This window comes from Zerene cesonia, chromosome 1 (assembly GCF_012273895.1).
Source record: "Zerene cesonia ecotype Mississippi chromosome 1, Zerene_cesonia_1.1, whole genome shotgun sequence".
NCBI classification, from domain to species: Eukaryota; Metazoa; Arthropoda; class Insecta; order Lepidoptera; family Pieridae; genus Zerene; species Zerene cesonia.
This window is the reverse complement of record NC_052102.1, coordinates 4,210,303-4,234,027: the sequence shown is the minus strand read 5'-3', so window position 1 is coordinate 4,234,027 and position 23,725 is coordinate 4,210,303. Positions and strand designations below refer to the sequence as shown.

Here is a 23,725-nt window from a genome sequence, read left to right as displayed (position 1 = left end):
GCATAAAATTTGTCTTTTTGGATACGTACAGTCAAAAATAAAAATGCATTATTGTATACTGTAAGTTTGTTACGCTCAATGATCGAAATCGCTTATTGGACGAAAAATTAGCAACAACGCGACGTCGTTACACATTCAAAAATTCTCAATCACAAAAATCGTGCTATGGCTCGTTTCACGTTAAAGGACTGTGAATCGTGGTGTGGTAAATTATTTTGATGTTATTATGATCAGAATCAGAATCATGTCATGATGACCATGAGGTCTTTTCTTCATTGCTTGTGGCAATAGAATTGCTTTTAGCACATGTGGTCTTTCTTTGTTAGAGCCATTTCGCACTTCCGATTTTTTACTCTGTCTGCTAATTATGCTCGTTCTATGAAACTGGGAGAAAAATTGAGTCTAAAAGAGTCGGTTATATACGAACACAAAGGTGAAATTAATAAGCTTTTATATAAAAAGGGATGTACATATTGGCTATTGGGATGGCATCAAAGTGAAAATTTCTCTATTTATAATGTGCATGTCTTCATATTCCTATAGCGCGGTGCTCGGCATACAAATAATTTATGTTTTTATGTTTTGTGATTGATAGTAGTAAAATCCAGTCAATACGGACCTATAGTTTGCATGGAATTCATTGTATTATTTCTAGGTGGTCCAGTGGAATTTCTGGGTGGTGTGCGTGGTACGTCACAGCCACGCGCAAATACTGGTGTTTCCGGAAGACTGGCCGACGTTTGTAATTGGCCCCGACCAGAAACTTCACGGTTCTGTCTCTGTAATGTGCGGCGGCGTGCCCCACTGGCTCCTGTATCTAAAAATATGCTCTGCTTTTATGTGTTCATATACTTGTTGATTATGTACCTTTATAAGAATAGATTGCGATTACAAAATATGGACTTTGTCAAATTTTTATGATTCAAAGAGAGTAAGTAGCCTCTATCACTCTCTATGTAGCTATTAACTAAGTCCTCACACGATATGTTTTTAAAATTATAATAAATGGAATTGTGTAACTTAAAATAATCCAAACCATTATTTACATGTTTATACAATTATTCAGTTTTAAAATTGTGTTCTATATAGTGGCCAATGAAGAGATATTGCTAGTATAAACGGTTATCATCAGTCGTTGAAGTACAATCGCAAAAGAAAACCAAGAGCTTTGGTATCGTGTAAATTGCAGAAGTCATTCTCTTTTAATTTAACATTTCTACTAGGTAATATTCGCACTAGATATATATTCATACTAGGTAATTGTATATTATGGTTATACGTAGTAATATTTATAAAAGTAATACGTATGATCATAAAATTGGTTTTTAAATCATTTAAAACATTCACAAGAGAGTTACATAGAAAGAAAAGAAAAAAATTACGGTGTTTATTACAAAGGGAAAATACCACACATGTGATTCAAATTTTAAATTAAGATCACAATTTACAATCGAACACGAAATTATCCAAAAAAAATACAGTCGGATAGAGAACCTCCTTCGTTTTTTGGGACGTCGGTTGAAATTAGAATAAATTTCTAGTGAATTTTTAAAATATGTCTTGAATATATAGGTCCGGAAGTAAATATAGGATAGAGAAATATTCAGGTATATAAATTATTCACCGGAGTATTGCGGTGTCAGCTTTACCTACATACCTAACTAATATTTCGTGCCAAATACCCGTCTCACCGAAATAGAATATTCGATGGAATTTTATTTACACGTCATAAAAATCGTTCTTATTTTTATCTATATTTAATCTAATACGGCTTTCATTTGACATAATTTAAACGTATTTAATATTTTCACTAAATAACGGAATAGTCAACTATGCTTCGTGATCATTTGCTACGTTACTTTGCTAGGTTTTAAGGTTCAGAATAAATATAATTTTCCTGTTTTGTATAATAAATAATTATTTGTAATAAATACCTATTTATATTATGTTAAATGAAATTTGATGCCAATTTGAAACGAATACTTCAAGAATTTCAAATTTCAGTGTATAGATTATACATTTATAATTTGGTTTTATGCCCCACTATCAAAGAATGGTATATTTAAAGGAGATTTTTTTCACAAAAGGTGTATATTCAATTATTCAGCTATCTCACCATTACTAATAATTAAAACATCAATTCTTCACATGATTTTTGTTAAATAAAGCCATTTTGGAAAATATTATTGATGGATGGGGTTGTTTAAATTTACCTGTTGGTAAAGTTCTTCTGTCTGTTGACCCACTTTTAAAGTTGCTATTTCGCCTATTTTTGTTGTAACTTGTTTCCATTGATCTCGTTTTGAGACTGTTTGTAGCGTCTCTATGTGGAGGCACTGCGGGTGGTTCTGAGGGTCTGAAATATACGATAAGGATTGAATGGATAAAGTGATGACTTGTGAGGATAAGGTCTAACGCCAGTAAAATTAACACCAGCAATTATTAATGTATCTCCTATCTAGGATAAGCATATTTGTAATCAATATTGCATTATTGTAAATTTTATTTACATATGTGATGGATCTCAAATGCATGCCAATACAAAAACAAACTTTCGATTGGTTATAGACAAGATTTTCTCAGAAAATGAATTGATCTAGATCATTATATTGTTGCTACTTTAGAATTAAGATTGATTATTAAGATTAGGAGTAAATTAAGTAATAAGAAATTATGAAAACATAATATGGGAATGTATATTCTATCACAGAAACAAATTATCATGCAATATTTGAAGAAATCGAGGAAATGTAAAATATTTCCAACGACGACTTATCCATCATATAGACATTTCATTATTTATATCATAAATAAAAATTGATTAATTTTTAAATTATAAGCAGCCATGAAGCGTTCGGCACATCGGTTATTATTTTCCCACATTTATTCTCTTGTTTTCTATTGCTTTTATAAAAGAAAAAATGAATTAGGAGCTTCTTTCATCAACCCAAATATTTGACGTGTAACTTAATTAGTTGGTGAGAGGCTAAATTTAACATTATTAGATATTATAGGTGTGTGTCTTACCTTCGCCTTGCTTCCATAGTTGGAGTAGGAAGTGTGTCAGCTTTTTTAACGTGTCTTCTTTCTGTTGGTTGCATTATTTCTGTATATTCATCTTCAACTTCTTGTACAGGTGATGGTGGTAAAGGAGGAAACTTTGGCGATTCCGGTGTTTGTGGCAGAGGACCTCTGTCGTGATTTAAATTCGGAGAAAGTGGTAATTGATTGTGTCTATATGAATGTTCAACTATTTGTACATTTAACGGGAAATCACCTCCGCTAGATACTGCAGAATCAGATGAAGATGGTTGACACATTAAGTTTACTGGTACATCTTTTGCACTTGTGGATTTGTGCATACTATTAGACCGTCGTCCTGACGATCGATCTCGCCGCTCTATGGACCTTTGATTTTGGATTTCATTATGACTTGAAGATTTCTGTATATCATGGCGCTTTTGTCTTTCTCTAGAACTATAGCGAAAACTGTTTTCTAATATATCTTTAGATACTTCATCACAGTATTCATCCTTATGTATATTCCAGTCTTTAGGTAAATATGGGGTAAAAAGTTTTTGGTCCCGACCTTGACTTAATATAGCACTTATATTATTCTCAATTTTTCTTAAGGGTGAAGTTTCGCCACTAGACTCCGGTTCTCCACTTTCTTGATCCTCTTCTTCTTCCACTGTAGTAATCAGCGCTTGTCTGCTTGCGCCATTGCTTTCCGCCTCTGCGCCCAGTGCTGGTAATGATATCACACGCACCATATTTGGCGGAACGGTTGAGAGCTCGCTTACTGTTTCATTACATTCATTTTGAGGAGTTTCTTCAACCTTACCCTCTTTTATTAATGACTGAATATTATCAAATGTGGAAGAATACTTTTTAAAATCAGTAAACCTATTTTGCGGCGATAGTTTATTTTGAATACCACTACTTTTTGATTCTCTCTTTTCGGGTGTTTTTCTGCTTTTCGGGCTATGGCCGAAGAAGTCCTGATTGATGTATTTATCCTGACTGTTGTTAAGATCCAAACTAAGCCTAGATTTAGGAGATGTTATTTCTTTACTTATTCTAGAATTCGGTGTACATAAATCTATACTATATCTTGAATTCGGTGTGTTGAGTTCTCGACTCAACCTAGAATTTAAGTCAACGCTATGTCTAGACTGAGGTAAACTTAAATCAGAACTTGGTCTGGAATTATATGAACCAACTGAACCCGAGCCACTTATTGATATACTGGAACCATCTATAGACTTTTCTGTGCTCCTATTCAGACTATGGCTTTGTGCTAAGGTGTTGATAATGTTAGTTTTATTGTTAGGACTTTTTGCAAAGCTTGGTAGCTGTTTACGATTTTTTCCTTTTCTTATGACGTACGTGCCACATGCAAAGTCATTATTAATTCGGCGGGTTTCAGGTTCAGCATCTGAGGGAGGCGATGCCTGACTATCACATTGAGACAAAGGTGGTGGTGGAGGCCAATATTCTTCACCCCAGTCATCATCTAGTCGTTGGGGTATCGAACTTGTACTAGAATGTGACTGATCTCCAGATTTCCTTCTGCGTCTTCCTATAACCTGTAAATGTAAATGACAGCAATTAATAATCGTTAATTTAATAATAAAAAGTTATTGAACAGGATTTTTATGTACCTTTGTACTTCCTGGAGTAAGAAGAGGATCATCACCATCGAGAGACACTTCCCAAGCTATGGAATTACGTTTCGAAGGTGTATTAGCGGTTGGCGGCGGCGGTGGGAACAACTCTTCTAAGGAATCATCCGAAAAATGCTCGTCGTCATTACTTATATGCGAACCTCTAATCTTACAATTTTCCGTTATGTTCTCCGAAGATCCTCTACACACTTCTCTATGTCGCTCCATAGAACCGGCGAGAGTTCGCGGAGGTATTTTTGTTTTCGGGGACAATATTTCATCGTCTGATCTGCTGTCTCGTTTGGAACTGCTCTTTTTATCTACAATTTTAATATTGGACGGTGATATTTTGTATGTGGGTGAATGTGATTGTCTACTGTATTGTATACTCGGCCCTGGATAAATTGTGACTGGATGTTCATTATATGGTTTATCATTAAATTCACTTGAAAATCCCATGAACGGGAATATTGGTGGATTCTCTAGACTAGGTGATTTTTTTACGGTAGGTTGCATGCCATGACGTGGTGGAAGCCACGCAGGTATACCATCAGGTTGTGGTGGTCTCGTACCGTGCTGAAGAGAACTAAATTTGTAAGGTTGTACTGATGGTTGTTGTAACTGAAAGTTACTCGAATCGTCCTTATCCCATCCATATGGCCGCTGGTGCCTTGTTTTTGGCTAAAATATAAGAATCAGGTTATTAAACTATAAGTAGGTATACAAAATATTCTTTAGTACATAATTAAAATACTCACAAACGTTGTCTGAGTAGCTGCAGTTATACCATTAACGCTTATAATCGAATCTAATTTGTCCTCAGCATCGCGTCGTTCTATTGATATTGTTCGTTTTGCTGAATTGGCTGGTGAAACTCTGAAATTGTACATTCATTTATTTTAGGTATATATATGCATTTACGAACCAAGTATCATATAACTTAATTTTCGAAACTCCCATAATTATTTTCTCAAAAAAGCTAAATTTGGTTGCATCTATACGAGGATGACTAGCTTAAAATCATTGAACAATTGAATAATCGTGGGAGATTTAGCGTCGTTAATATATCATTAATATGTCGTTAATAAACATCAAGTCACGCTTTGCGGTTAAGATAATGATAAAAGATAATGAAAAAGACTTAGTATTCTTCTGAACTTGCAAATATAAGAATTATTTTAAAATACATAGCTGTTTGCCTTGGCTTCGCCCGTGGTACATATATCTATGTCACTCAGTCGCTGCAGCTTTCTAATTGTGAAATAATTTTTGAAATTGGTCCAGTGGTTTTTGCGTGATAATGTTTCAAATATGCAAAAATACTTTTCTTTATAATATAAGTGTAGATATACTATATGGAGAAAATAAGATTTCAATCGGAAAAGTACAAAACTTTTTGAAATCTCGTAGTATGCATATATACATTTCATGAGACTAAATTAATGTCAGTTTTGATACGATATATTTATACACATGTCAATTAGTCATAGAAGATTTCATTTTAATTTCTATCATTCATCATCCGACTGAAAGATTAATTATTTTCCTATATCAATCTCTATAATTTTTAGGACAGACTTTTCGTTATCAAACAGTGCTGAATTAGTTTCATATTTACTTTGGTAACAACGTTGAAATAATTCTTTCAGCCTCTTCTGGCGGAGGTGGTGAATGTGGCGAAGTAGGGTCCGGGGGCGACGGCTCTTCGCGTTCCTCCGTCGGTCTGAACCCCAGGGCGAACTTCGCTCTGAAAGTCATAATTATAAAATATAAATAAAATTCAAAAATTTCACTTTTTAAAAGTTAAAGTGAAATGTGGGAAGCAAAGAAAACTTGGACGTAATTTAAACTAAGGTTAAGGAAATTTTTACGTTTTTCATGTTTTGGAATGACATTTAACTAAAAATTAATTTTTCTTGCTTCTGAAAATTGTTTAGGAGGACGTGGCAGAAAAGCTTGCTACTTCAACTAAACTTCTTTACTAACTTCTAACTACTAAATTATTTTATTATTAAGTATAGTTTATTGTGTAAAAATATTAGTTTTTACACAATAAAGTATATAAAAATAGTATTTTTTAAATTATAATTTTACATATTACTTTTTTACTTACAGCATGACGGCATGTAAACACGCTGTATGGTATACAGAGACAAGAAAAATTTGATTAGTAATAATATCATTATTTCTGGTGTGTCCATCAGTGGAGTCCAGATGTTACTTGAATTATTTGGCGATAGGTATAATTAAGGGTGGCATCTTCATATAAACACGCCTATCAATAAGGAAGATAATTTACGAAGAAACTTACTATTCTATACTTTTCGCCCTTATTTTTTTATTTTATCTATTATCTATGCACAGTGTAATTTATTTTGTTTTTTTATTGTCAAGTTCGAGTAAATATTTATTCACTGTGGAATTATTGAAAATTAGTATACTATTATTGACCTGATTCTTTACTGGATACCTTTCCTATAGTATTTCTAGGTCTTAATAATAATAATATGTACACATTTCATATGCCTTTTAAGCATATTTTACGTTAAAAAGCTATAGAACATTTATAATTGTGGTAATCTAAAAAGCATTTACCGTCTCCCGTTCATGCTCATGTATCCATCGTCCTCAGACGTATGTCCGGCGAGCGGCGAGTCGTCGTCGGTGGCCGGCGTGGCGGGCGTCGCCGGCGTCGCTGGTGTAGGTGGCGCGCGCGCCTCCAGCGACCGCGGCTCGCCTTCGTCGTATTCGCTGAGCACTTGGTCTAGTAGTTCCAAAGAACGCTGTACGTCGTCGCACCCTCTGCAATTGTCAAAAGAATCTTTTAATAAGTGCTTGTCAATATATTTAATTGAAATTAAGAGCTATTGCTGGTAGACGATTGTGATTTTGAATGTATGAATAATGATATGAAGATACGATAGCTTTTTTAAATCTTGTCATTCAGTATTACTTTTTTACTTACAAACCTTTTTCAATGAGACTAGTACACTCGTTAAAAGGAACTCTGTATGACTATAAAGTCAACAATTCAGTACCAAATAGATAAATGTAAATTGATAGGTCGAGGTAGTAAATTCTCTAAGACAATGTTAGATTGAACCCATTTCCTTCACGAGGTACATCGGATTTGACCCAAGAACGCTTCCGTTAACTGTACCATTAGACTGAATTAGAAGATAACGATGCAAGCTTCTCTCTATGTTCCGCTCTCACTTAATATCTATTAGCGTGATTTTATCTAACTATGATAAAAAAATAATAAAACATACTTTAATTCAATATAATACTCAAATTGTTAATATTTTTTGTATTATCAAACAACTGATAAAATTCGAAATGTAATTTAGCTGCGGTTTATTATTAAGAAAGTATTGTTAATAATTTTATGCATTAGAATTCAAAGGGAAGTACAATCCCAATACCGTTGAAGTGTTTCTAGTGGCTGGCACAAAGCAATCCGCTTGAGCCAAGAGGCGTCCGCTTTCACGCCAACTCTCGATAAGTCCTTGTACCAAACAGGGGCGCGATTGTTTTTGTCAATGCATTTCGTTTGTAACACAGCAATTTCATGATTCTGTACTACATAAGATTCTATGCCTATTTTACCGCGAAATATTTTATTATTATTTGGCGACTTTAGACGTTAGGTAGTTATTATTATAATCGTACTAAATTTAAAGCTCATTTGTAGGAAGCTGGATATTATCGGGAGATCATGGAAGTTTATCTGAACAGCCATGTGTTCATACGACCGAGCGATCGACGATAAAGTCCGTACACCCTTGTTTCTTCCAGATCTTCGTAGCGATCGAGTGGTTCATTAGAGTTCACCTCACTAATGATCTCTGCTGTTTTCAAGCGTGCTCCTTTTGTAGACAGCATAGACTTATTTTCCTCAGACTAATCTTGTCAGGCACGTAGCTGAGAAAACAATTTTCCAATTTATTAAAAGCAAGTTCAACGTAGTAAGTCGGCGATTCGACTCTGTTATTTTCCTAGTCTTTTGCAAAAATGACAAAGTTTATTCTGTATGCACATTGCTTATCAGGAGAAAAAATAAAAAAGCTACAAACTTCACAAGGAAAAAATAAACAGTGCAGTGAAATTGTTCTTTGTCTGCTTTGAGTAGGTTATGTCAAATGTTAAAAACAACCCTTAGGTAACACTACTGCGTATGGGGATGAATTTCAAAAGTACGGAATTAAAAGCAAATAGAGGCTATGAAATGAAAGTGTACATGAAATGAAATGTGAAAGACAGATAGTATTCTCGTGGAGCGTGTAAGAGGAAGCCGTGCCAGAGAAGCATGGGGTAGGCTCGGCGAAGGTAGGCTGGCGTGTGTATCGCCTATTACATTGTGCCGGCCTGCCACAAAGCAGAGCACTCAGGGTGAGTGCCGCGCCGCGCGCCTGCCTTTGTTTTATTTCACCCACACTCCTTCGCTTTCGAAACTTTTAAGAGCGTCTTTAAATTGCGTTCCTTGTTTTAACTCGCTGGATTTGCGCTGATTAGTTGCTACATGAAGTTCGTTTAAAGTTTAATTTCCGAGGCAATCATGTGGTGGTAAAGTAAATACGCAATGCGCAAGTATTTTTGAAATTAAACTGATGTATATCGTTTTGTGATTCATGATTAGTGCGTATTCTAAGCAAGGAATATTATTAAAGGAATTGATATCTCAAGTCTAATTTCAATGATGACTGTTTAACATATTAATTAATCCCTCACACACAATCACTTCGTAACATTTTTTTACGGTTTTTACTAATGTTAAATATGATAAACATAGTTCAATTTCTCATTTACATTTTTTTAAAAAGGAAAGTGTGAGTGATGTAGAGTATGTATGTACCACGGGGGGAAATGGGACGAAAAAGCTAATAATTACAAAATAAACATAATGCAATAAAAATGTTTGTTTTGTACAAGCATAGGCCCACATCTTGATGCAGTGAGTACTGAGTACGTACTGTTTATGCGGAAATGAGTGTAGCGAGGCGGAAGTGTAAAGCGCCCCCCCTCACGACCGTAATCCAGGGTTACCAACCGTAATTATATAACGTTCATTCGGATTCATAGTAAGTATATTGTGTAAATCTTTTAATTGATTAATTGAAATCATGAAACGATAAATAATTCAAACATCAAACAATATAATTAACGAAAGACGTAAAACAATATTTCATTCAAAGTAAGATATCAATGAGGTTATTTGAAATTTAAATATATTTATCAATTAAAATTACGATAATATACATAAAACTGTAGCTGCATGCTAAACAAAATATTTATAAATAATCAAACTGGTTAAGAGGTTCTTTAATTTTAAGACTACATATGTACAAAAAAATTACATATTTCCTTTTGTAGTTAGTGGCAACCCTGTAACGCACCCCGGACGTCGACCCGCAATGTCGAGTTGTACACGCCGCAACAGCCTGAATTGCGTCTTCTTACCAATACAACGCAAAATCTGCGATCAATCAGTAAATGGTCGCGTCATTTACTTTATAGAGCTTATTTACCTATTAATGCATGCAGAAGATATTTAATTATGCCATAATATGGTGGTTATGGTTATATGCATAAATATGGTGGTTCGCCTGATGGTAAACGATTATCAACGCTCAGAAGCCTCTGCGTATGTACTGCTAAAGCACTTATCGCTTGCTATGCTATGCTACTGTATTTCGTACGATATACTACTATTTCTCGCCGGTTTTCTGTGGGGGTGTGGAACTACCCCGGTGCGAGCTGTCCCACTTCGTACCGAAACGTGCTCGCCTCGCACAAATAATATGTAGTAGAATGAACAAGTAACAACATGTATATCATAATAATTATAATCTTTTACAATTATATGTGCATATTACAATAGCAGTTAGGTTATTGCTTGTCTCCTTTCTATATTTATATCATGTCACAATGTAAGTTACACATTCTTCTGAAACGGTTGAACCGTTTTTATATGAAATTTTTTGTCCTATAGGTAGGTCAGCTAGTTAACTATATGTACGAACAAATTAGTATTCCACCCCAAATTTTGTTAGTCCCTTTATATAATAGATTATATTCTCATAATATATTATATTAGATATCCAATTGTATAATCACTTAGTTCTCTTTTATTACATTAAAATATTAAAAATTGTTAGAATAATAATTGACATTTTTATCTAGAGACCAAATCACAATTATTCATTACTGATTAGAGTTCAGTCGTATAAAGGCAAACTCATAATGTGGAATACACAAGTAAAAATTTTTAACTCATCGTAACAAATTTTTAAATTTCATAAAACTTGGCCAATTACTTCCGAGGTTCCAAGTTGTGTTGATAGAGAACTGCAGTAAGATTTCAAGGAAGGTCGACTTTTATTTAATTATATAGTACCTGTAGTGCTCTTCGCATAGTTTCATTTATTTACCATTTGATAGGTTGTTTGTTTCTATACTTTTACTAATATAAGTTGAAAGTAGTTAGTTGAAAGTAGTAGCTTTTAAAGTTATTCGTTTGGAAATAGAGAGTTTTGAACATAAAGTTAGCGAAGCAGCAAATATATTCGAATACATCCCGTCAAATCATCACACTAAACACCAATATAATTAATGTGAAAGTTTATTTGTTTGGGTGTATGTCCGTCAATCATGCTGGAACTACTGAATGGTTTTTATGAAATTTGGTATACAGACATGGTATAACCTGACTTGGGTGATAGGATACTTTTTATCCCGATTAAATTCTCGTTTGGGATTAAGCAGGAATATTTATATCCGGGCGGACGAGCGTCTAATCCTATACAATACAATAAATATGTAAAATAAAAAAATTAAGGTTCTCATCCAGCCATGTAACAGGCAAATATTTTCTAAACTTGCATTTAATATACCGTGAAAGATATGAAAAAACACGTTTTACAGTTACACAATCCAAAAGGGAAAGAATATAAGAACAATGTTGTTTAATTACAAGTGTTAAGTTTTCGAAGCACTTATCTATAAACTTGGTATTACGTTTAAATTCATTGAGCTTTCAGTCGACTACCAGACAATTAACTTTGAGCTATAATCTTACCGGTCCTAAGAAAGCTTCGAGTTCCTGTCAATAGTCAGGGCGTTTGTAACAACACTGGGTACTGTAACAGTTTTTAAATCATTCTAAGCTTTCAAGCTCTGTAATAAGGAATATATTTAAGTATCCCATTTACTTTTATTATCAACTGCAGCGGTTTAAAGCAATTTTGAAAGTCAATATTGAACTTTTCAACTCAAGAGAGCGATGCGTCCTATTGAAATAAATCAAAGATTGTAGAGAATAGATAATATTGTAAGATTTAACAAGTTGAAGGTTTATGATGTTTAATATCTAAACTAACATATAAAGAGGAAACTTTTGTATTTTTGTGACTTCTTAACGCAAAAACCACTGAACCGATTTCATTAGAATTCTCTCATTATTAGAAAGCTGCAAATTACTGTTACATATATATGTACCACGAGCAAAGCCGGCGCGAAGAACTAATATTACATAAAATATAAAAGTGTTTCTTAAGATTACATTATATCACTATCAGAGGCTGTGGGCAGAAGAATTGATACAAGTTATGTTATAATATTAGCAATGTTGTTCATCACTTTAGGTTATGAATGTTTTTATACTATCTTATTCAATTTAATTATGATTCAAATTAAAGTGTTACCAAGATTTAAAGAAAGCGTCGAGGTTAATATTTTTACAGTATTGTCAAAATCCTTGACATTGTAACATAATAGAGCAGAACATTCATAGCCTACTTATATAGTGGTACTTTTTGAATAAAACTCAATTTCATGTTAGAATCAATGCAATTATTATTAACCACTACAGGTGTATTTCATTTTTATCTCAAATATGGTAGCATTTGTTATTTGCAATAGTTAAATGAGTAAAGAAATAGTTTCAGCTGAATGCAGTAAAATGGCAAACAGTTGCAAAGCGATGCCAGACGACCTCAGATTGGAGGTGTTAATTAAGCAATTAGCGTGGGCTCGCGGCTCGCTTCGATGCACGGCGTGCCGGGAGTCGGCGTCATCTTAAAGGAATTATTTAATGCAGATCAATTATTAAAATAGTAGGGTTCACATTTCACGTCTTGGAAAAATGGGAAATCCCGTAGTGGGGTATGGGGCAGATGATATACATCTGTTTCACGGATCGATTTTCTTTGTGGACAAGAACCAAGTAGTCTTCTGTGTCCTGCAAGAACGAGATAAATTTTGTGAGTCCCCGACCTTAATCGAACCCCGGACCCCTCGTTTCTACACTCACGTGTTAACTACAGCTAAGTACCAAGGTCTCGCATAGAGATGCTATTTCATTACTATCAACACAACCAAATTTTACAATATCGTTACCTAAATTCTCATAAGCAAAGTAATTTATTGCGCATTAACGGTCAGAGGATGCGAGGGAGAGTGTACCGTACGCCCTAAATCATTTCCAAACAATCATAGGAATTGTGTGTGTACGACATTGCGAAGGGCGCGTGGGTAATATCAAATTTTTGTTATATAACCGTGACATTTTCATTTCACGATGAAGAGCAATTTCTCAGTGAAATTTACGTTTTCAGGCATCTGATGTGACGTGTGCAAATGAGATTACCATTTACATTTCTTACTTGTTGTGGTATAATTATTAAAGGTTAAGTGAGCAGACGTGATGTCATTTCTTTGTGTCAAAATTATACTTTTTCGTAATATGATAAAAATTATATCACAACAATATAACGAATAAAATAAACGGAAAGTTTAAATGTATACATAATTGAAATTAAATTACCAAGTTTTCTAGATTCTAAATTTACACAATTTTGTGAATTCGTCATTCAAACATTTTAAACATAATTCAATGCGTTTTTAAAATAAAATATCTTCCTTCACACATATAACACGTCATAGTAAAATGTACATTTTTTGGGTATCAAAACTTTCAATTTCAAATATACGAGTAATATTTCTTTTTAAAGCTCAAAGAAAGTTGAAAAAGTCCGCTGTTTTTTATGACAAGATAGTTTAATGCAAATTTAACTTTAAGCAAAACGTAATTAGGTTTCGGGAAGCCGACATTCTCTATCGATCCTAGACTGCGGCTAGACGGCGACGTGCCTATAAAAAGTATGCTTTCATTCACGCTGTTTTTATTATTCTACAAGCATAATTTTCATTCATAGTGTAAATTTTAAAACATATTTTACGAGTTCATGTCGTACAGAGTGTATACAAATGTTATTTCTTTGTGAGTAACGTAAATCATTTTTGATCAGTTGAGTATAAAATGTATTTAGTTTGTATGCGGTGTTTATATTTTTTGGTAAAATGTTTATAATAAATATAATATTGTATAATAGCTTAGAAATTACCTTTAATAAATGTGGGATGATGATAATATGATAAGTAGTATAAATGAAGGTACCCGAATTTGATACCAAAGAATAATAATGTCGGCGTTGAAAAACAATAAGTGTGAATGTAAATTAATAAATTACGTCGGCACCCTCCTAGTTGCTGTTGCCATGGTATTGTGAGAGGGTCCCGCGTAGGGCGTCGGAGTTACCAGCATTAAGCGAATGTCGCCTCTTCGCGACAATAAGCAGAGACGGGCCGGATGCAGCATTAGTTGCGTGATTTATTTGTCTGGCGGCGTGTGTACTTGCGTAATTCCACAAACAATGAATGGGGCTGCGACTGTTCGATATTAGTCGGAACTCGAGCGTCCTTTTACGACGCCTCGAACAAATCGTGTTCAGAGAACAGTATTGATATGTAAATCGGATAAGAAGGTATCATATGAATGGATATTATTCCATTGGGACGATTTGAATTTGAATGGCTACAAAAAGGAAATGAAAGTATACACAATACATATGACATAGGAATTCATTTTATATTATGTATTTATGTCAATCTTTAATAATACAGAATGTAACACAAATTAATTTGAAATAAATAAGTTGGTGCGTTTGTGTTCTAAGCGTTGGTCTTTGCGCTATAAATAACGCATAACATCAAGCTGAAAATCAATATAATCACATCCGTTTACGGAGCCACCCTAACAAATTGTTTGAACCCTATCACCGCACTCCAAAGCTGATGGTGCTCGCCGCTCTTTAAAAAGCGGTGTAAAAAATTTGATCCTACCCTACGACATGGGGTACCTATCTGCAGTTAATTATCTAGGAGGGGAACGGAGGGGGAAGATGTTGCCGATGCCAATTTCTCCCCGACGTAACTAGTCAAGCTAAAGATTCGTATGCGGCCATCTAGAAGAGGGGTGTAATCACTCGTTTCAATTAAATGAAGGCAGGAATGAAATAAAAGTTAACATTCTGAAACGAACTTTTAAAATGGGGTTAAGCATTTTAAAAATACATATGCAGAGGAATAAAAAATGAGGGCTGATTTTTTTTTTCAAAAGTTTAATACGTTAAGCCATTGACTTAAGTGACGGCAAGGAGGGAAAACGTTATGAGGCAAAAACCAGTAAGAACAGACCGGCCCTCTGTACCTGTACACCCTGAGAGCGCAATTCAAGCTTCAAACGGATAAATTAGATTAATCACACTCGCTTTGACGACCAGGTGCTAATGGAAACACGTAGCGACCCCTAAAACGCCAAGTGTTCACGGGCTGAAAGAGTTCGGCGTAAAAATTATGTTTTTCTAACTATAACATACACTAAGCCTACATGAAGTGAAGGTAGATGCTATAGTATAACACACAATTTTATCAACAGAAAAAACACTCATTTTAAATATGGCTAATTTTAGTTCTGTTATGGTATAAACATAATTTGCAAACGCAAATAGAAAACCTACACTATAAATCAACAAGCAGTTTTTTTTTGGTAATCACCTATTATTATTGGATTATCTCTTAAACAATTTGATATTCTTGGTAAATATTTCACACAAAACGGAAATAATCGTGTGGGTTTTATTTCTTAAATCATTCCTTGTTAGTGCGAAATAAAAAATTCGCGTGCCACACATTGTATATTTAAATTATTTCCAATCAATATAAAATATGATAAACACATATCTAAATTTTAAATACAAAGTCAATAAAGGATATAAAAGTCGTAACTTCGTTACGTTGTTCAGCTACGCAACATAAGGTATACCTGTTTTTACTAAATTATGTAGGTTGTGTTTTCTCCAGCAGAAATATGAAATATTTCGATAGTTTGAAATATTCAGAAGTGTAGTAAATCGATGCAAAAGTGTCATAGGTGATTTCCAAAGAAACGATAAAAGCATTTGATGTAGAGTTGGGTCGTTGTAAGGTCGACGACACGGAAGCACTTTACACGTAGGCATTGTTGCAAGTGAAAATCTTACACGCTATCTGGATCCCCTTACGTGAAAACCTGTTCAATCCCTTTATAATATTTTTATTTTAGTTTCCCTCGTATCTTATAATATTTAAACCATAACTTCATCAGTTTCATCAACATGGACATTTCACAAAAATAATATTAACAATTCGGAGTGTGAAAGTTTGAAGTGGTACATATAACAATTCATGTAGGCCATGGTAACTAGTGAATGAGGAACGGGGCTGCAAGAGTACCAGCTCGTTAGTGGAAGAGGTTAAATTATACCACATTTGTGTACTCTCATACGCGTTACTTACTTAAAATGTTGGCAGTAAAATAATTTTCTTTTGTAGGTCAGTGAACTCGTTTCTGTCGATACTGATTATGATTTTTATTAATTACTCATATCATTTTAATGATTAAGACCCAAAATATATAAAGAGATTATTAAGTTGCAAGAGATTTAATCATCGTAACAGCTTTGTTTGTTAAATCATAGATTAAGATTTGATCACAATAATAACATATAGTTACTCTATATATTATCATATCTATCGAAAACGAGCTTTTCTTTTCATATACTTAGGTACAGAAGGTGTTTTAAATAATTAAAAAAAATACGGAAATTCCTATGGAGATTGTATTACATTTTAAAGGTTTTAAAGACTGTTTAGGTAAAATCATAACTTTTTCATGCAGATACTAATAAGTATTACTGTGAAGGTTTTCTCCGCGTCTGCGGTAAAGCCTGGCTGGAAGGTGTACGGGGATAAGATTATATTTTCGTCACACGACTTGCGACGCACGTTGACCTTAATACTACAAATAATATAACAAAAAGTATAAGTAAAATGCGTAACTTGTTTTGGCTAAAACGTACGTGTATTATGAGGAAAAAGCATTTACTGAGAGAAAAACTTGGTAAATTACACTACGTTCTTCTTGTGCTTTTAGCAATACATAATTTAACATAAATTAAATAAAGAAAAACAATGCACTAAATCTATTCAACGTTACATGCTATCCGTTTGAGGGAAGTGAAGAAAAAATATAGTATTCGTACGACAAGCGTATGCGACTCATACAAAAAGAAAATGGTTTATTAATTGAACACATATATTCTTTTAGCTTTTTAAAATAGAACAATGAGATTCCCGTAGTGTTCTGGATCTTTTTTGTCTTTCATTCCCCATAAAACTTTTATATGCGAGTGCTGTTATTTCACGTCTGGCAGCTGGTAAGCGAAAAGCTTATTTCATTCATTTACATTGATTTTTATGGAGAGAAAAAATGGTTTTATTAAGAAGGAATTCTGCACACATTGGGGTATTACAAAGTGACTTCTTATTTTAGAATTTAAAGAAAGAATCAAACGAATCTTGGTAATTGCCAGTTTTAAATTGTAAACATTATTACGTATGGTGGTACGTTTATTAAACTTTTGTAATATTTATCATCGGTGACTTGCCTTCTTATTAACATGCACTATAACACTCTTTTTGATTAAAGAAATAGACACTAAATCATAGCACACCCTAAAATATTGTTCGGGCGTGTAAGGGGTTTGATAACACCATAGCGCAGCTATCTTTCGTCATATCGATGTCGCAATCAAAGTGTTAGGGTCAAAGGTTGTGGTCTATTAGTAATTGAGTTATATTATATTTAATTTTTAGTTTTATAGCATTGAAAAATTTCTGTGTTATATAACGAGATACCGAATATTTAAACAATTAGAATATGGTCCATTATGATTCCATCCTGAAAAAGGTCACCGATTTCCCCTGGAGGTAACATATTCTAAAATAGGACCAAATGACAACAATTTCCTCTCAAACACAAATAGATCATTTCGGCAATCAAAAGTAACAAAAAAATAGAATCAGTTAAATTGAGAACCTTCTTGGATTCTGGGACGTCGATTGAAAAAAATGAATCTGTTAATTTTTATGACATAAGTGTTACGAGGGACGTTAATAAAAAGTGAGAGTAGTGTTATCTCGAATACAAATTCTTCTTGAATCTTGTTGTCAATAGAATAAATATTCAGTATACAAATCAAGATAAATTGCTTTTCCGTCAAATAAGTTAACCTTTGTGATCCTAAGCAAATTGACAAATTCCTGTTACGTTGAATGGATGCGTTGTAACCATTCTGCCCTTTTTAAATTAAATGTATTAGATTAAGATAACCCTAATGACATCTACGAAATTATTACACGAACTAATAACACTAAGGTTCAAATAATAGCATGAGAAAAATATACAGATAATATTATATAAATACGAATTTTATATCCACAGATTGGTTCAACTTTACTCCTTTAAAATAAATCTGGTAATTTATAAACATTATTCCATTTTCATTTCCTAATTTTTATATTTCCTTGCCAACAAGAACGTACAAACAGGCCATATTCCTGTTCCCTTATAAATGTAATAAATGCTTGAATAAATGATAAGGTGAAATGCCATCAGAAATCGGAAATTACATCGTTTGCAATCGACTAAATTGGAAACCGTTTCCAATCGCGACCCACAATGTCTATAATCTATACTTTATGTTTTATGAATACATATATATTACGAGCCTTAGATGACGTAAGTTCACACTTAATAAGAGCACTGAATTTGATCTACACATAGGTGTGTTACACATAATTCAGTGACTATAAAGTCACACGATGAATTCGGAATTAACAATTTAAATAAAATCGGTCAAGGGTGAATCGGACTTCCGACACTCTATGGTTACGTACAAATAAGCTAAAGAGCTACTGAGAAAAAAAATTACATGCACCCATCCTGTCCATGACGGAGCCACCTGATGAAATAATTACTAAACTTGCTTTCCGCGGCTTTGCTCGCTTAGTCGCAGGAAAGATAGACCCGTTTCGTCGCGTGTTCACGTTCCCGTGGGATTTCCTGAATAAAGACATTACTATGCCCGTCTCCTGGTTCTAAGCTACCTCTGCACAAATTTTCACCCAAATCGGTTAATCGGTTCTTGAGTAAATAGTGTAACTAACACCATTTTCTTTTATATACATAGATTTTTAAAATCGATCTTGTTGGTTTTGTGTTAAATCGTATGAAACAAAAATTATTATCTCTATATTATGGATTAGAATATATTTAATCATAATTTTGACAAAAAATGTCCTCCTATCAGACTGTCTGCCTACAATTGGCAATTTTAATTGCACAACATTTTTTGCTTTTGAATGCAATTTTACTTGAGTAGAACTTGAGTGAAGGCTTTAATTTAGTTACATAATGGAAAAAAATAGTTTAAAATTATAAATAAACAAATCAAACTTCGGGAGAAATCCATATTGCCGTCTATAATATGAAGTAGACGTGTCAACGCGTTGTTTCTGAATAAAAACGAACATACCTAGATTTATACGTGATGTTGGAAAAGAAATAACATATTTAATAAAAGCAAAATATGACAAAATAAAATAAAAATAACTATCCAAACATCTTCTATAGTCTATTCATAAAAAAAAACCTTCGACGGTAATTATTATCTGTGACATTAGCATAAATAACAAATTGACGATACGTAGTATGGAAATGTGTTTTGTGATGTGGCGACGAGTAAGTTAATCGTGATGTCAAACGCTGTCTTTGATCTGTAACATAATGAGTTTTTGGACCACATCCACACAACCTTTTACGGGACACTGATCAACTTCTATAACATAGCTATAGCATTCTCTAATAATGTCCATCTTCAAGAATTACTTGTTATTAGCAAAGGTCGAGGCCAAACTATAGGTACAACTATGATCTATAGGTCAGAATGAGGTCTTGCTTCCCAAGACTCTAAAGGTCTAAATCGTTGAAGGTTAAATAAATGTGTTTACCGACTAGATATTGTACTTAATATAATCTAGTCGAATATATCATAAATGAATTTGTATTACACATCTAGTAACGTTTTGACAGAATATTCTCACATGCTTTTTTTTAACAACGCTTTATTCCCACCCTCATTTGTTATTATAATACATGTACCTTATACCCCTTGACGATTCCATCAACAATAGTACTACGGTTCGTTACACGACGTCAATTCTCTGTATAAAAAGTAAATTTGCTTTAAAAAATCTACTAAAATCTTCCTAGTTTTATAAATAATTTCAATATTTTGGCAACTAAAAGTTAGCCTGATTGAGAGCGTGAGGTGTGGCGAGAAAGGTCACTCAACTAACGTAGGGAGGGATGGTCAGACACCGGTGCTATGAGCTCTCGCAGCATTGATAAAGTTGCACCGAACCAGAAATAAATGACTTAACCGAACGAGGTCTAACTTCGAAATAGCCTTTAATATTGTACAGTTATAAACAACGCATGAAGTTCTAACTGAATATGGGAGTTAGCCGGAATTCCGGCAGAAGCGTTATTTGTAGTTACAACTGGTAAATAATTTACATGTACAATTGAACATGTATATACATATATATGGACAAGCTTTTGCCACTTAAGTTATACTTTTTCGGCCACAATGTTTCATTTATCTATCTATCACAAATCTTTAAAAAATTCATTATTTGAGTGCATTAATATCTATTAAATATGTCATTTATAGCCTTACATAATATGATAAAAATTAAGGCAATTTATTTATTGGATAAGAAATACTTCCAGTGAGATGACATTTCAGCAAGACATACAAAATGGATAAGTCTTTATTTAAATATTTCCATAGACAACTAAAGATCCATTTGAGTCAATTTAACAGGAGTAATCCCTCATGAATTGTAAGTAACCATCCTAGCAACCCGATCCATTGGGATGTCTGAGAAGTTAACCGTAAATACAATATGATTAATCTAGACATTTATATAAAATTATAATAGGAACATACTTATAATATTATAAAGTTCTCATACTCTTTCTATTATAATTATACTTAACATCATACTCAAGTAGTATTCGTAAATAACATGATATAACATATCCCATAATACAATTACAATTACCGTCAGCAAAGTTTAATTTAAATAATCACAAACGTATAAAATCCATCTCGAGATCATTTGCAGGAGGGCGTATAAAAATATTAAAATAAGTAATAGCTCTATCAAGCTTGCACCTGACGCCCGGTGAAACGCACCCCTCTTACCTAAAACACCCTTTTGAAGTACCACGTTGTGAACGGCCCTCTAGTGAACTTCAATCCACTTTGTCTACGCATAAGTCTCGATTATGTATGTACATACGTATCAGATATTAGCTGCATCAGGTACAAAATTTGCAAAACATTATGATAAAATGTTAAATGTTCTATGAGAGTGAATTTACGCAAGCGAATAAGTCTCCCTACATATATCTATTGAAATATACGTATATATTAGCGAATGGGGGCAAGGAATTTACTGATATCAAAGAAGTGCGTAGAAAGCATCTTTTCGCCTTTTAATATGTGACCATTAGCGACAAGTATGTGCCAATTATCTTAAGTGCTGAATCGTGTCCAAAGGAGTATAATTTGATTTTGTATATACACGATCTAATATTTTCTCAGTTCTTTTACTCAGGCCTTTATAAAATATTATTATTTCTTTGATTAGCTACTGTTATATCTAATGCTTTTATGGCTAACATAATATTGTTTACTTGGATTAGATAGTAAGAAAGATAACTAGTACTTCTCTTACTAACTGATCGAATTATAATCATATTACAGGCCATGGATCAATAAACACCTTTAAATTGAAGGCTACATTATGTAAAATCAATAAGAAAATGACGAGTAAACATAAAGAAAGAACACTTACTCGGCACCATTTTTTCCACCCCTGTGCAGCATGCCCGCTCGTGCCATCTCACGCCCACACCCTGCAAAAAACCACCATCCATTAGCGTTGGACGTCGGACTTTTTCCGAGTCTTAGCTCTCTAAATACTCATCACCTATTCTTTTACCAATAATAAACGAAACGTATTACACCTAATTTGACCCGACTAATAATGAGTTGGAGAGTCTGTAGTTAACATGATCATGAGACTATGGACACTCTACATACCCTTAAATAGTAAAAAATCAGTTAAAAAAATTGCAAATATACAAAAATCCATTTATCTAGCTACTGAATAAAATATTACAAGTTTTGAGTTACAGTTTAATTATTTTAATAAATTAATAAATATATCTAAAATCTCTAGATACACCATTAAACAATGATACAATCTAAATGCTAATTGCAATTAACTTACGACTAAAAGTGAAAACTTTCAGCAGAATTTGAACAAAAGCACCGATTTGGCAGTTTAATGAGCAATCAATTTTGTTGGAGCCTGATGGATTGCTAACGAAGATTTCAGTTGAAACGTTGCAGTGTCTATTCAAATAGCGACATCTTAACAAAAGGTGCAGATTGATCCGACACGTTAATTTATGGGGAGCGATTTAAAGCATCGTTTCTGTTGATAAAGCCAAGGCAACAAATAGTTTATGAAATGCGCCGAGATAATGGTGCTTTTAGTATCTTCATTATGTTAAGGGTTGAAATAAATTTCCTGGGATTTGCAAACGTGCTAAGCAATTTATTTGCCTTTTGTTATGTTTAAATTATGTTAAGGAACATTGTATTATATTTTAATGGTTATTAACTATTATCTGTACGAAATTTCAAAAAGTTAGTCAGAAAAAATAAGTACTTATTCATTAAGAATACATTCCAATTCAATATAATATGGTTTATTATTTATATAAACAATAATAAAATAAGAAAGTTTTGTATCATAAATCTTACAAATATGTGTAGAAAATATAAGTTAAATAATGTTCTAAATAATACTAACATAGATCTACTATTTGTGTTGGATGTCAATTAATGAACATTAACGCTTTGACGCGTGCCGCAACGATATAGTTAATTTAGACTATATGTCCGAAATTAATGAGGCAGTTGTAAGTGGATTACAAGCGATATTTATCACTGGATTTCAGTTCACATTGGGTATAATGTTGGTGATAATTCGGCTAGACACGCGAATTTGCCGTTACCCACACATATGTATGCCATGTCATATCATTGCGTCATATGAAACAATTCCTTGATTTATCAGTAAGATTGATTATAGGGCCGCTTGCTCTTCATTTAATTGGACCTTACCAGTCCCTTGTGGGATGTTCTCATGCATAATATAAGCTCATACGTTGGCTTTAATTCTATGGGCTAATAAAGCGCGTTCATTATTGTTTATAGTCAGAAAACAAATGACGGGAGATAAACAAAATTCATGCGTAATTTTGTTGTATGCTGTAAAGTTAAGCGCTTCATCTGTATGCGAAATAGCGCAGCTTTTGATGCGGGAACTCGCATGAAATTTTGTCGGCTTTTTTGTTTTTCTTTATGCCGCCGATGTTCACGCTAAAAACTAGCGGAGTCTTGAACATAACTAATACTTATTAAAAGTAAGGCAGACATTAATAGGTTTAGGTACATGCATAATGAAACTGTAAAACAGTATAGTTAATTGAGCTTAACAGCAATAACGTTTAATTTTAAAAACATTTAAAAGGAAATTTATGTTAAATTTTAATTCAAATAAACTGTTTATAATAACCTGGACGCCTGGGGTCGTAATCGGTGGCTTCGAACTTTGACCATTCCAAATAATATCTGAAACAAATAAAATTGGAGTGAGTAACTTTTTCCTTTTGTACAAAGACTCGACACAAT

General features: G+C 33.4%; 1 protein-coding gene across 4 annotated transcripts in view; it reads right to left on the bottom strand.

Annotated features, from left to right (window-relative positions):
• Positions 1-23,725, bottom strand: part of LOC119839472 — an 83,066-nt gene that overhangs the window by 15,637 nt on the left and 43,704 nt on the right. For 3 of the 4 annotated variants that reach the window (XM_038365746.1, XM_038365756.1, XM_038365765.1), the window contains 9 exons: positions 23,610-23,665; positions 21,816-21,876; positions 7,263-7,469; positions 6,286-6,414; positions 5,426-5,543; positions 4,665-5,348; positions 3,028-4,589; positions 2,214-2,356; positions 620-817 (listed from right to left, as the gene is read on the bottom strand). In XM_038365746.1, coding sequence (XP_038221674.1) covers positions 620-817; positions 2,214-2,356; positions 3,028-4,589; positions 4,665-5,348; positions 5,426-5,543; positions 6,286-6,414; positions 7,263-7,469; positions 21,816-21,862 — 3,088 coding nt within the window. In that variant the 5' untranslated portion in view covers positions 21,863-21,876; positions 23,610-23,665. The remainder of the gene's footprint in view (positions 1-619; positions 818-2,213; positions 2,357-3,027; positions 4,590-4,664; positions 5,349-5,425; positions 5,544-6,285; positions 6,415-7,262; positions 7,470-21,815; positions 21,877-23,609; positions 23,666-23,725) is intronic. The other variant, XM_038365774.1, reaches the window with a different exon arrangement.